The 12,359-nt window shown below is 34.2% G+C and overlaps 1 protein-coding gene and 1 pseudogene across 1 annotated transcript; one reads left to right on the top strand and one right to left on the bottom strand.

The window, feature by feature from the left end:
- Positions 1–352: 352 nt before the first annotated feature.
- On the top strand, positions 353–4,931 carry LOC131644702 (1-aminocyclopropane-1-carboxylate synthase 7-like; annotated as a pseudogene).
- A 6,251-nt stretch (positions 4,932–11,182) lies between these two features.
- LOC131660242 (V-type proton ATPase catalytic subunit A-like) lies at positions 11,183–11,939 on the bottom strand. The gene is made up of 4 exons (XM_058929434.1): positions 11,909–11,939; positions 11,619–11,827; positions 11,478–11,534; positions 11,183–11,347 (listed from the first exon to the last, which is right to left on the bottom strand). Exons 1-4 carry the CDS (start codon positions 11,937–11,939, stop codon positions 11,210–11,212), a joined length of 435 nt encoding a protein of 144 aa, XP_058785417.1. The 3' UTR covers positions 11,183–11,209.
- Between the last annotated feature and the right edge of the window lie 420 nt (positions 11,940–12,359).

Raw genomic sequence — 12,359 nt, 5'->3', positions numbered from 1 at the left:
CTCAATTATTAATCAATATGAGAATTAACTACTCATAATTGAATTCAACAACTTTTAAAAAACATCTATTAAATCGAAATAATTTAGGGAGCTTCTATGGTGCAGTCATCAAATTAACTTCAGTGGTGAAGTCACTGCAATTGACCAATAGAATTAAAGCCCTAACAACCCTAATTAATTCTAAGTTAAACTAAGCCACATCAGCTCTATGGTAAAATAACTTTACTGTGGGACCCATTTTAAAAAAAAACTTTTGATTATTGCATATAAGTCCCCGTTCACTTAATAATATTTTACAAATTAAAATTAACTTTTATTAGATTACAATTTTTTTTAACTCATATTATACTCTTCGTCTTCATTGTTCTTTTCTTTCTCCCAACTTCCCTCCTCTTCTTTCTCCCAAATTCCTATTTGAATTATATTCTTGGTTGTTCTTCTTCTTCCTTCCAACTTCCCTCTTTTTCTTTCTCTCAACTTCCCAATTGATGAATTCGAAATTGCAATTCAAAACCCTAAATTTCTAAATCCCTTCACTGCGATGTCGCTCTCCTACTCCAACTTCTTCCTCGATGACGACCTCCTATACAACGAGGAAACCTCCAGTGTCTTCCTCGATGACGACCCGTAGGGTTTCTTTCTATCATGTGCTGATAATTTTTGTGGAAAAAACAACATACATCTGGAAAGAAATTTCAGGAGATCCTTGAAGAGTCAGTAGTGCGTCCTATCCAGATTGAAGGAGAACTATATATAGGAATTCCCCATGCATGTTATGTCCTATTTTGAAGTCTGAGATCTCTGATTGTTCAAATCATTGTAAGTTTGGAATAGAAATATATGAATATGATTTTTTCAGCTATGATGTATAGGTATATGCTACTCGAACTGCTACATCTCCGAAAGTCACGTCCAAGGCTGCGTCAAACGAAGATGTTGTTAGTGATGTGCTTACTCTAACAGAAAAATTATTTGCTGCTCTCTTAGATAATAGCTCCAAAGAAGATTTGATAAAGCAATATGCCAAAGTTGCTGCAGAAGCTGTCTCAGGTATATGTTTTTTTGCCCATATTGAATTTCTCCTTGGCATGGTAGACGTGTTTATCCAGCGCAAAAGCTGTTGAGGCATTGCAATCGACTTTGTTGTTTTTTGGCCTGATTGTTGTATTTGGTTATATTTAGGCTGGGAGAAGGCTGAAAATGAAGTATCGAGTTTAAAACAAGGACTTGACGCTGCAAAACAAAAGAATTGATTGTGTATGTAGAATTGATTCTACTAGGAGTTAGGATTTGTAGCTTTTGAGTCTAAATGTGATGTTCACATTGAAATTTATTATTTGACTCACTTTTGCAATAATGTATGCAAACATAAACTACTTTAGATTCGACTCACTTTTAGGTAACATCAATTCGACTGAATTAGTTTATTCAAAATTAGTTTTTGTCACCGCAGATGTCATTAAATAAATTCAAGTGAATCAATTCAAACAGGGCTTGGAATATAGTAATTGATTTTGGATTGCAATTGCTTTATAGAGATTAGAAGTATTTAAGTTTTGCTAATTCATAAGCTTTGAAATTTGTTTTATCTTCTTCATTATGGGCTCCTTGAGCAGACACACTTTTTTGAATGACACATTTTTTCATTCTTTTGTTGCACAGGACAAGCAAATTTGTTGAAGTCGTCAATTTTAATTGTGGGAGCTGGAGGGCTTGGTGCTTCTGCATTGTTATATTTTGCAGCTTCTGGCGTTGGTAAAATATGACACTTTATCTAATGATTTTTGCCTTATTTTATAATCTATAAGCTTGTTAAAAGCTTACATTTTGAAAATTTTACTCAGGTAAACTGGGTGTTCTTGATCATGACAAGGTTGAGTTGAATAATATGCATAGACAGGTACTGTTTTTTTCCTAAACTTATGGCATGGTTTGTGCAACATGTAGTTTATGTATTGTTCATGTGTTGTATTGCAGTGTTTGCATTTTTGTGAGTACAAGTTATCCATAATATGTAGCCTATTCATCTCAACTCATTCATGATGTTTTTAGATTATACACACGGAATCATATATTGGTCAGCCAAAAGTGAAATTTGCCGTTGCTGCATGGCGCTCGTGTGTTTCTCTCTTTAATCTTACCTACAATTCATGTTGATTTTCAAATGTTTGTACAACTTTGTATCACAATTGTTGGAACATGGAACTAAGTTTTTATTAATATTTAGTATCAACTCATCTATTGAAGTCGTGGAACATGAAGAAGCTTTGAAGAATTCCAATGCTTTGGAAATTTTCAGCAAGTACGCTTCCTTTCTATAATAAGACTGATCTTTCTTTTTTTCTTGAGACCTGTTTTCTTTTATGCTTACTTTTTTCATTTCCCTTTGAATATTACCGCTGAATCCACATGGCGTGATATATATTTTTATCTTGAATTTGCTAGATACGATATAATAGTGGATGCAAAAGATAATGCTCCCACCCGGTATTTGATCAGTGACTGTTGTGTTGTACTAGGAAAGGTACATCTTAATGTAGATCGGTCTGTTAGGCCTGTCTAACTAGGTCAGGCTTGTTCCTTCGGTAGGATCTTACTTGCCGTGCGCTACGATATTAGTTTTATGATCTTTCACCGGCCGCCCGATCCTACTTAAGATCCCGTGCTTGACTGCATTACTGCTATCAATGAAAGTTATAACCTGCTAGCCAAGGCATACACATACACTATCACAAAAATTAGCTTTACACCGACATTAGCGAGCTCTCACTGCTATGGGAGTAGTAGTATGTTACGTGTGCCAAATTACTTATTGCTTATAAAACAGTCAATCAATTATGATAATTGGAAATACGTTAATCATACTGTACATGTTTGAATGAAATGAAGTTGAAAGGATATATAGGTGAGGATGTTCCAAAACTTGAAATAAAGAACTTGTGTTGTTTTGTTAATGGCATCATCCTATATTTCTTCTCAGGGTTGAAATCAAAAGCGTGTGGGTGGTTGTAATGTAGGGTACGTAGGTCAGAAGATCACTGAAGAACTTAAGGTGCTTTCCAATCTATTCAGTATATCATTGTCAACACTGGTCACTTCATTAAAAAATCCGTTAACCAACTCTTCTGGAGTTATACAAATGGGATTAGCAGAGAATCAAGTAAGTTTTATATTAATATATCATTCATTTCAAGTTAATATAGTTCTACCTTCTGATTAATTAATAATCTAATTAATGTACTATATATGTTCAGGTTTCATTTGATTTGGTAGAAAAGTACTTGGAAGAGCACCCAGAGGATTATAATGGTTTTAGAGAGAATGCATTATTTCAAGACTATCATGGTCTTATATCATTCAGAACTGCAATGGCAACCTTCATAGAACAAATAAGAGGTGGTAGGGCCAAATTTGATCCTCAAAGAATTGTCATTACTGCTGGTGCAACTGCTGCCAATGAGCTCTTAACCTTCATTCTTGCTAATCCTGGAGATGCTTTGCTTGTTCCAACTCCTTACTATCCAGGGTAAGAATCAATACCATGTATGCAATTGGTTTCACTATAGTATATATGATGAATAATTTGTATACTTATCTTTTTCTTGTACTTTTATAGGTTTGATAGAGATTTAAGGTGGAGAACTGGTGTAAACATAGTGCCAATTCACTGCAACAGCTCTAACAATTTCCAAATTACACCAAAAGCTTTAGAAGCTGCTTACAAAGAAGCTGAACCAATGAACATAAAAATGAGTGGAGTACTCATAAAAAACCCTTCAAACCCTTTAGGTGTAACCATTCAACGTTCAGTTCTAGAAGAGATTCTTGACTTTGTGACAAAAAAAGAAAATCCACCTCATCTCAGACGAAATCTACTCAGGCTCAGTCTTTTCTTCCCATGAGTTCGTAAATGTAGCTGAAATTCTCGAAGCTCGTAATTACAAAGATGCTTATAGGGTTCACATCGTTTACAGTCTTTCTAAAGACCTCGGTCTACTTGGTTTTAGAGTTGGGACAGTTTATTCATACAATGATAAGGTTGTGACAACAGCAAGAAGAATGTCAAGTTTTACTTTAATATCCTCACAAACACAACAGTTTTTGGCTAATATGCTATCAGACAAGGAATTTACGGAAAAGTACATTAGGATTAATAGGGAAAGATTGAAAAAGAGATATGATATGATAGTTGAAGGTTTGAAAAGTGTTGGAATAGAATGTTTGAGAGGAAATGCAGGATTGTTTTGTTGGATGAATATGAGTCTACTTTTGAAGGAATCAAGTAAGGAAGGTGAATTAGAGCTATGGAATGTGATATTGAAAGAAGTGAAGTTGAATATATCTCCAGGGTGTTCATGTCATTGTTCAGAAGCAGGTTGGTTTAGAGTGTGTTTTGCAAATATGAGTGAAGAAACTCTGGAAATTGCATTGGAAAGAATTTGTAAATTCATGGCTAAAAGAATAAGGACAGAGAAAGAATAATGGCATTAGCATGCTAAATTTGACAAATAATATTTCATTACTATTGATATCTTATTTATTTATTTATTTTTGAAAATGGTTCATTGAAGGCCATTTAGACAAATTCTTTGTCGGTGATATGAGGAAAGTATAGTGTAAAATACAGATTCACAGCTGAAGAGTATTTTTATGTCTTAGTTGTTTGCTTGCTGTAATATTAAGCAAGTTCCTTCCTTGGAAACTCATTTTGTATAATTGTTAATGAAAGTGAACTTTAAGTTGCTTATTGTCATCTCTATTTTTATTGCCAACAGTACCTCAAAATGAATCTTATAAGTATTATCATTAGAATAAATTATAGAGGAAGAGTCAAAGGTAAGTGCACACGTGTGTAAGATGTTCACGCGCAATAGCTAATATTAAAATTCAAACTCATGGCTTTTAGCTTCATATTTAGGTTGGAATCAATTTTTTAAAATAAGAAGCTTTTCTAATTCAACTTTGATTTCATAGTAGAAGTGTCACTCTTTAGACTGATTGTATAAGGATAAATTGGTTAAGAATAATTGATTTCAAAATACTTTGGTTTGTTAATTAGTATCGAGCGTGTTGAAATAAAAACAAATGAAAAAGTGGTCCCCTGCTTTTGACTTATAAAGATTCATCATTATATACTTCATTAATTATTTCACCACCAAACTTTAACCTAATGTTGAATAGTTTTATAGTATAATATATGATATTACATGCAGTGTTGCCGTCTTACTTTTTCTTTCTTTTTCATAAGTACTAATATATGTATGGCATTAGCGTGTGAGTTCTGTTTGTGTGAAACTGGAAGAAACCTTATGTTGTTGTGAGATCAGTAGCTCCAATCATTATTCTCCATCTCTGAGAGCTAATACGAGTAAACAAAACTATCACAAGTTGTTGAGACCTTGTATAGAAGTATGAATGTGACGGTAGAATCATGTTGTTCTTTGCTAGACACTGTTAGACTACCCCCATCAACTCAACCTATGCCAAGTGCATAAAAAAAGGTGGCAATTTAGAAAGTGAGGAAACCAAATAAAATGTGACACTCACCAAATACACATGAGGCTTACCAATTGTTTGTATATTGGTAGTCCTAGCCTTGTGCCGCCGTACTTTCGAGCGTAGTCTACACTGACTTGCATGTACCTTTTAAATAAACTATGTATTGCATTTGCTGTCACATTTAATATGGAAAATGTAATAAAAGAGAAAACCTACAAGAGTATAGCATGTCTAATGAAACCAGGACTGCTTTGTTTATTTATTTATTTATGATCTTTGGATTACCATTCAATCTAATGAAACCGGGACTGCTTTGTCCCGTTTAGCAATGTCTGAAATGTATAGCATGTTACAAAGCAGTTATAAATTCATGAGTTGCAGCTTGGTTCAAATATAATCCAAGGAAAGGAGTATGTGTGATCATTTTGATTGGCTCCCATTAGCACATCCACATGCTTCTGTATAGCATCCAAGTTTATTTCTTTTTCAGTTGTCACTACTGTGTTATTCATCTCTCCCTTCTCCTTTTTCTTTTCGTTCTGGACTCTTTTACCTACAAAAAAAAGTGAGAAACCCGCTGAATCAAGCTACTGTTCCTAAGTATGGTAGTGGAAACAAGAGAATATATTGTGCATGTGATACAAAAAGGAATGGTAGAGCATCATGGGAGACTACGAGGTGTCCAGCGACTGCAACGATGTTGTAAATCTACTACCTGCAACAGCTTCTTATCAGCCTCACATTCTAAGTCACAGGATTCCTCAATCTTACTTTGGAAAGCTCTTCCACAGCCAGAGTTTGAGTAGCAGAGAATAAGCCAGTCCTTCAAACCTTAGGTAACTGAGTTATGATAACATTTATCTGCTTATGGAATCCCATATATAGGAGTCTATCAGCCTCGCCCAAAATCAAAGTCTACAGACAAAATTACAATCAAAACCCTACTCCTACTAATACACAAATACCACAAAATATAAGGAACCTTAACGCATGAAACTACATCATGATATACCACAAACAACGAATAGCTTCATAATTATTAACCTAAGCTCAAATAAATAAATAAATTTGTATCAACAAAGTAATAAGTGAAATGAGGAGAGGGAGTAACCAATCAGGTAAGGTTTGAGAATAGAAGAAGAGTGACGAAGAATCTCGACAAGTGGAATGACGAAAGCTAGAACAAATCCCTCATCAATTTACAATGTTCAATGCCCATGTTCCCCCATGTGTCTCATTAGTCATTATGTATAAACTTATATATTTAACATCAGTGGAGAAAGAAACTCCAACATCAGAAACTAATATATCATGAAGAAGAAACAAATTCTTTCTGAAAGAAACCGGTGAACAACCACCGCTGCATAATAGAAATTCTCACCAGTCGTCCTGAGATTTCACGCAATGCTTCAGCCCATCTAGATGTTGAATCTTCCATCATACTGACATTGTAACCCATATCTCTGAAATACTCAGCTAAAGTGATTCTTGAAATTTGAAAACAAAAGAGTCAGTCAGAATATAATATATAGTTCGAAAAAAGTAGTAAAACTCACATGCAGCACACGTGTCAAACTATCTCATTATAAGGACAGTTAATATATAAAGTTTCAGCTCAAGTAAGAACTAGTGGAATATAAAGTGGCATATCAATATGCTTACCAGAATAAAAATTGAGCTTACTTGACCAGTAAGAAGGGGAGTATCAGCTGCAAGTTTTGATGCAACAGGCCTTGGTGTACGTACATGCCAACTCTGAAATGGTCACAGTATTTTATGTTATAATGAAGGATAAGGAAGACCAATAATTCAATAAAGCAACAAAAAAAGAGATGGCCACAAACCTGAAGCATGGTGAACTTCTTTTTTACACCTTGAAACTCAAGCTCCAACACAGTATCCTGCAAATAATGGACAAATATTATCATATATCGCAAAAGATAAAGAGAAGCTCGAGAATGCAGGAAAAATGTGTATAAATACATTTAAGCTCGGGAAAGTTGTCATAATAAATATATAAATATGAAGCACAAAGAAAGAGAGGCTGCAAACATATTCTAAACATTAAAATGAAATAATGGACTTAAGAAAGATCTTTTAATATAAACAGAGCTAAATAAACAATAGAAAATAAATTTAAATGACAAACCTTCAAGGAATATTGGCCAGCCGGTGCTACGTAGGTAACCTTTCCCATGGCATCAGGAGGAAGTGCAACACGGTATTCCATTAAACTGTTCTCGAAAACAGTCTTCAATAGTAAATAATGCATACAAAGAATCAGAAAACAAATCTACAAATAACAAATTATAAGCTAACCTAATTAGCTAGAAAACATACAGCGTACAAGTCTCCACCAGTTAATAGGTCTCCTTCACCTGTCACCAATAATAAAATAGAATATTAGAATATGTGGACCTAGTAATATTTGTTTTCTGCATAAAACTTCACCATAAAATGGAACAATATGTACCAATTTTCTTAGGCTGAAATTCCCAAAGTGTATCTTTGTCAAGAGCGGGAACAGAAACACCACGGGGAATATAGACATCAGCAGATATTCTTGCAATGGTTTTCAAAGGCCTCTGTCACAAATAGAAAATATTTAAAATTTGAAAGAACAAACCAGGAAGAGAAAACTTTAAACATCTCAATTAGAATATGTGGACCTAGTAATATTTGTTTTCTGCATAAAACTTCACCATAAAATGGAACAATATGTACCAATTTTCTTAGGCTGAAATTCCCAAAGTGTATCTTTGTCAAGAGCGGGAACAGAAACACCACGGGGAATATAGACATCAGCAGATATTCTTGCAATGGTTTTCAAAGGCCTCTGTCACAAATAGAAAATATTTAAAATTTGAAAGAACAAACCAGGAAGAGAAAACTTTAAACATCTCAATTAGAATATGTGGACCTAGTAATATTTGTTTTCTGCATAAAACTTCACCAGAAAATGGAACAATATGTACCAATTTTCTTAGGCTGAAATTCCCAAAGTGTATCTTTGTCAAGAGCGGGAACAGAAACACCACGGGGAATATAGACATCAGCAGATATTCTTGCAATGGTTTTCAAAGGCCTCTGTCACAAATAGAAAATATTTAAAATTTGAAAGAACAAACCAGGAAGAGAAAACTTTAAACATCTCAATTAGAATATGTGGACCTAGTAATATTTGTTTTCTGCATAAAACTTCACCATAAAATGGAACAATATGTACCAATTTTCTTAGGCTGAAATTCCCAAAGTGTATCTTTGTCAAGAGCGGGAACAGAAACACCACGGGGAATATAGACATCAGCAGATATTCTTGCAATGGTTTTCAAAGGCCTCTGTCACAAATAGAAAATATTTAAAATTTGAAAGAACAAACCAGGAAGAGAAAACTTTAAACATCTCAATTAGAATATGTGGACCTAGTAATATTTGTTTTCTGCATAAAACTTCACCATAAAATGGAACAATATGTACCAATTTTCTTAGGCTGAAATTCCCAAAGTGTATCTTTGTCAAGAGCGGGAACAGAAACACCACGGGGAATATAGACATCAGCAGATGTTCTTGCAATGGTTTTCAAAGGCCTCTGTCACAAATAGAAAATATTTAAAATTTGAAAGAACAAACCAGGAAGAGAAAACTTTAAACATCTCAATTAGAATATGTGGACCTAGTAATATTTGTTTTCTGCATAAAACTTCACCATAAAATGGAACAATATGTACCAATTTTCTTAGGCTGAAATTCCCAAAGTGTATCTTTGTCAAGAGCGGGAACAGAAACACCACGGGGAATATAGACATCAGCAGATATTCTTGCAATGGTTTTCAAAGGCCTCTGTCACAAATAGAAAATATTTAAAATTTGAAAGAACAAACCAGGAAGAGAAAACTTTAAACATCTCAATTAGAATATGTGGACCTAGTAATATTTGTTTTCTGCATAAAACTTCACCATAAAATGGAACAATATGTACCAATTTTCTTAGGCTGAAATTCCCAAAGTGTATCTTTGTCAAGAGCGGGAACAGAAACACCACGGGGAATATAGACATCAGCAGATATTCTTGCAATGGTTTTCAAAGGCCTCTGTCACAAATAGAAAATATTTAAAATTTGAAAGAACAAACCAGGAAGAGAAAACTTTAAACATCTCAATTAGAATATGTGGACCTAGTAATATTTGTTTTCTGCATAAAACTTCACCATAAAATGGAACAATATGTACCAATTTTCTTAGGCTGAAATTCCCAAAGTGTATCTTTGTCAAGAGCGGGAACAGAAACACCACGGGGAATATAGACATCAGCAGATATTCTTGCAATGGTTTTCAAAGGCCTCTGTCACAAATAGAAAATATTTAAAATTTGAAAGAACAAACCAGGAAGAGAAAACTTTAAAAATCTCAATTAGAATATGTGGACCTAGTAATATTTGTTTTCTGCATAAAACTTCACCATAAAATGGAACAATATGTACCAATTTTCTTAGGCTGAAATTCCCAAAGTGTATCTTTGTCAAGAGCGGGAACAGAAACACCACGGGGAATATAGACATCAGCAGATATTCTTGCAATGGTTTTCAAAGGCCTCTGTCACAAATAGAAAATATTTAAAATTTGAAAGAACAAACCAGGAAGAGAAAACTTTAAACATCTCAATTAGAATATGTGGACCTAGTAATATTTGTTTTCTGCATAAAACTTCACCATAAAATGGAACAATATGTACCAATTTTCTTAGGCTGAAATTCCCAAAGTGTATCTTTGTCAAGAGCGGGAACAGAAACACCACGGGGAATATAGACATCAGCAGATGTTCTTGCAATGGTTTTCAAAGGCCTCTGTCACAAATAGAAAATATTTAAAATTTGAAAGAACAAACCAGGAAGAGAAAACTTTAAACATCTCAATTAGAATATGTGGACCTAGTAATATTTGTTTTCTGCATAAAACTTCACCATAAAATGGAACAATATGTACCAATTTTCTTAGGCTGAAATTCCCAAAGTGTATCTTTGTCAAGAGCGGGAACAGAAACACCACGGGGAATATAGACATCAGCAGATATTCTTGCAATGGTTTTCAAAGGCCTCTGTCACAAATAGAAAATATTTAAAATTTGAAAGAACAAACCAGGAAGAGAAAACTTTAAACATCTCAATTAGAATATGTGGACCTAGTAATATTTGTTTTCTGCATAAAACTTCACCATAAAATGGAACAATATGTACCAATTTTCTTAGGCTGAAATTCCCAAAGTGTATCTTTGTCAAGAGCGGGAACAGAAACACCACGGGGAATATAGACATCAGCAGATATTCTTGCAATGGTTTTCAAAGGCCTCTGTCACAAATAGAAAATATTTAAAATTTGAAAGAACAAACCAGGAAGAGAAAACTTTAAACATCTCAATTAGAATATGTGGACCTAGTAATATTTGTTTTCTGCATAAAACTTCACCATAAAATGGAACAATATGTACCAATTTTCTTAGGCTGAAATTCCCAAAGTGTATCTTTGTCAAGAGCGGGAACAGAAACACCACGGGGAATATAGACATCAGCAGATATTCTTGCAATGGTTTTCAAAGGCCTCTGTCACAAATAGAAAATATTTAAAATTTGAAAGAACAAACCAGGAAGAGAAAACTTTAAAAATCTCAATTAGAATATGTGGACCTAGTAATATTTGTTTTCTGCATAAAACTTCACCATAAAATGGAACAATATGTACCAATTTTCTTAGGCTGAAATTCCCAAAGTGTATCTTTGTCAAGAGCGGGAACAGAAACACCACGGGGAATATAGACATCAGCAGATATTCTTGCAATGGTTTTCAAAGGCCTCTGTCACAAATAGAAAATATTTAAAATTTGAAAGAACAAACCAGGAAGAGAAAACTTTAAAAATCTCAATTAGATGCCAATTGAAATCAGATATAAAATATAACCAAATGTTTATAGAAAAAAGACAAACCTGAATTCCATCAAAAATATTTCCCAATATTCCAGGTCCCAACTCCACAGACAATGGCTGTTAAAAGACATAACGCTTATCAATCAAATCACCGACAGCAAACGCAATCAAAATAAGAGAAAATCGGATATCAAATCCAACCTTGTGTGTACGTAACACCGGGTCATTAACCATCAACCCAGCAGTTTCCTCGTACACTGAAATTGCATACAACCAACAGTTGGACATGTTTTGTGTGACGTACCATGGAATTTCGCCATCAACCTTTGGGTTACTGAAGATTTCAGCAGCTTTGTGTCTCTTATTTGTAGGGATAGGCTCACCTGCTGGTGTATACGCATCGCAAAGACCTTCGCAAAACAAAATAATCCAATTAAGTTCATAAATTTATGTACTATTTCAATTTCAATCAACATGGCATGAAATGAAACAGCTTTCAAGTATAATAACACTTCTTACCATTATATTGTTTCCGCCACGGAAATGATCTTTGAAAATTGCTTGAGGACTAACGAGGAAAAAAAAGGAAAAAGTTAAAAAAAGAAAACTGCAACTCATGCAGTAAAACTAGTAACTAATAACATCTTAGAAGTATCGGTACAAAAAATCTTACTATAGGATCACTTCACTATCTTCACCAAGGGCTTGTCTAGTGCTAGATCTATCATGGTTCACACATAGTTAACCATCTTATACTGACTATCTTCCATGGTTCACACATAGTTGACCATCAAATATGCATCTCTGACATGGTTTACACATAGTCGAACATCATGAGTGCATCCCTGACATGGTTCACACATAGTCTAACATCATCAGTTGACTCCCTAACGTGGTTCACACATAGTTGACCATCTCCTATCCATCTGTATCATGGCTCAC

The sequence above is a fragment of the Vicia villosa genome, linkage group LG1 (assembly GCF_029867415.1).
Source record: "Vicia villosa cultivar HV-30 ecotype Madison, WI linkage group LG1, Vvil1.0, whole genome shotgun sequence".
Classification (NCBI taxonomy): domain Eukaryota; kingdom Viridiplantae; phylum Streptophyta; class Magnoliopsida; order Fabales; family Fabaceae; genus Vicia; species Vicia villosa.
Note: the sequence above shows the minus strand (reverse complement) of the source record. Positions and strands in the feature narration are given on the sequence as shown.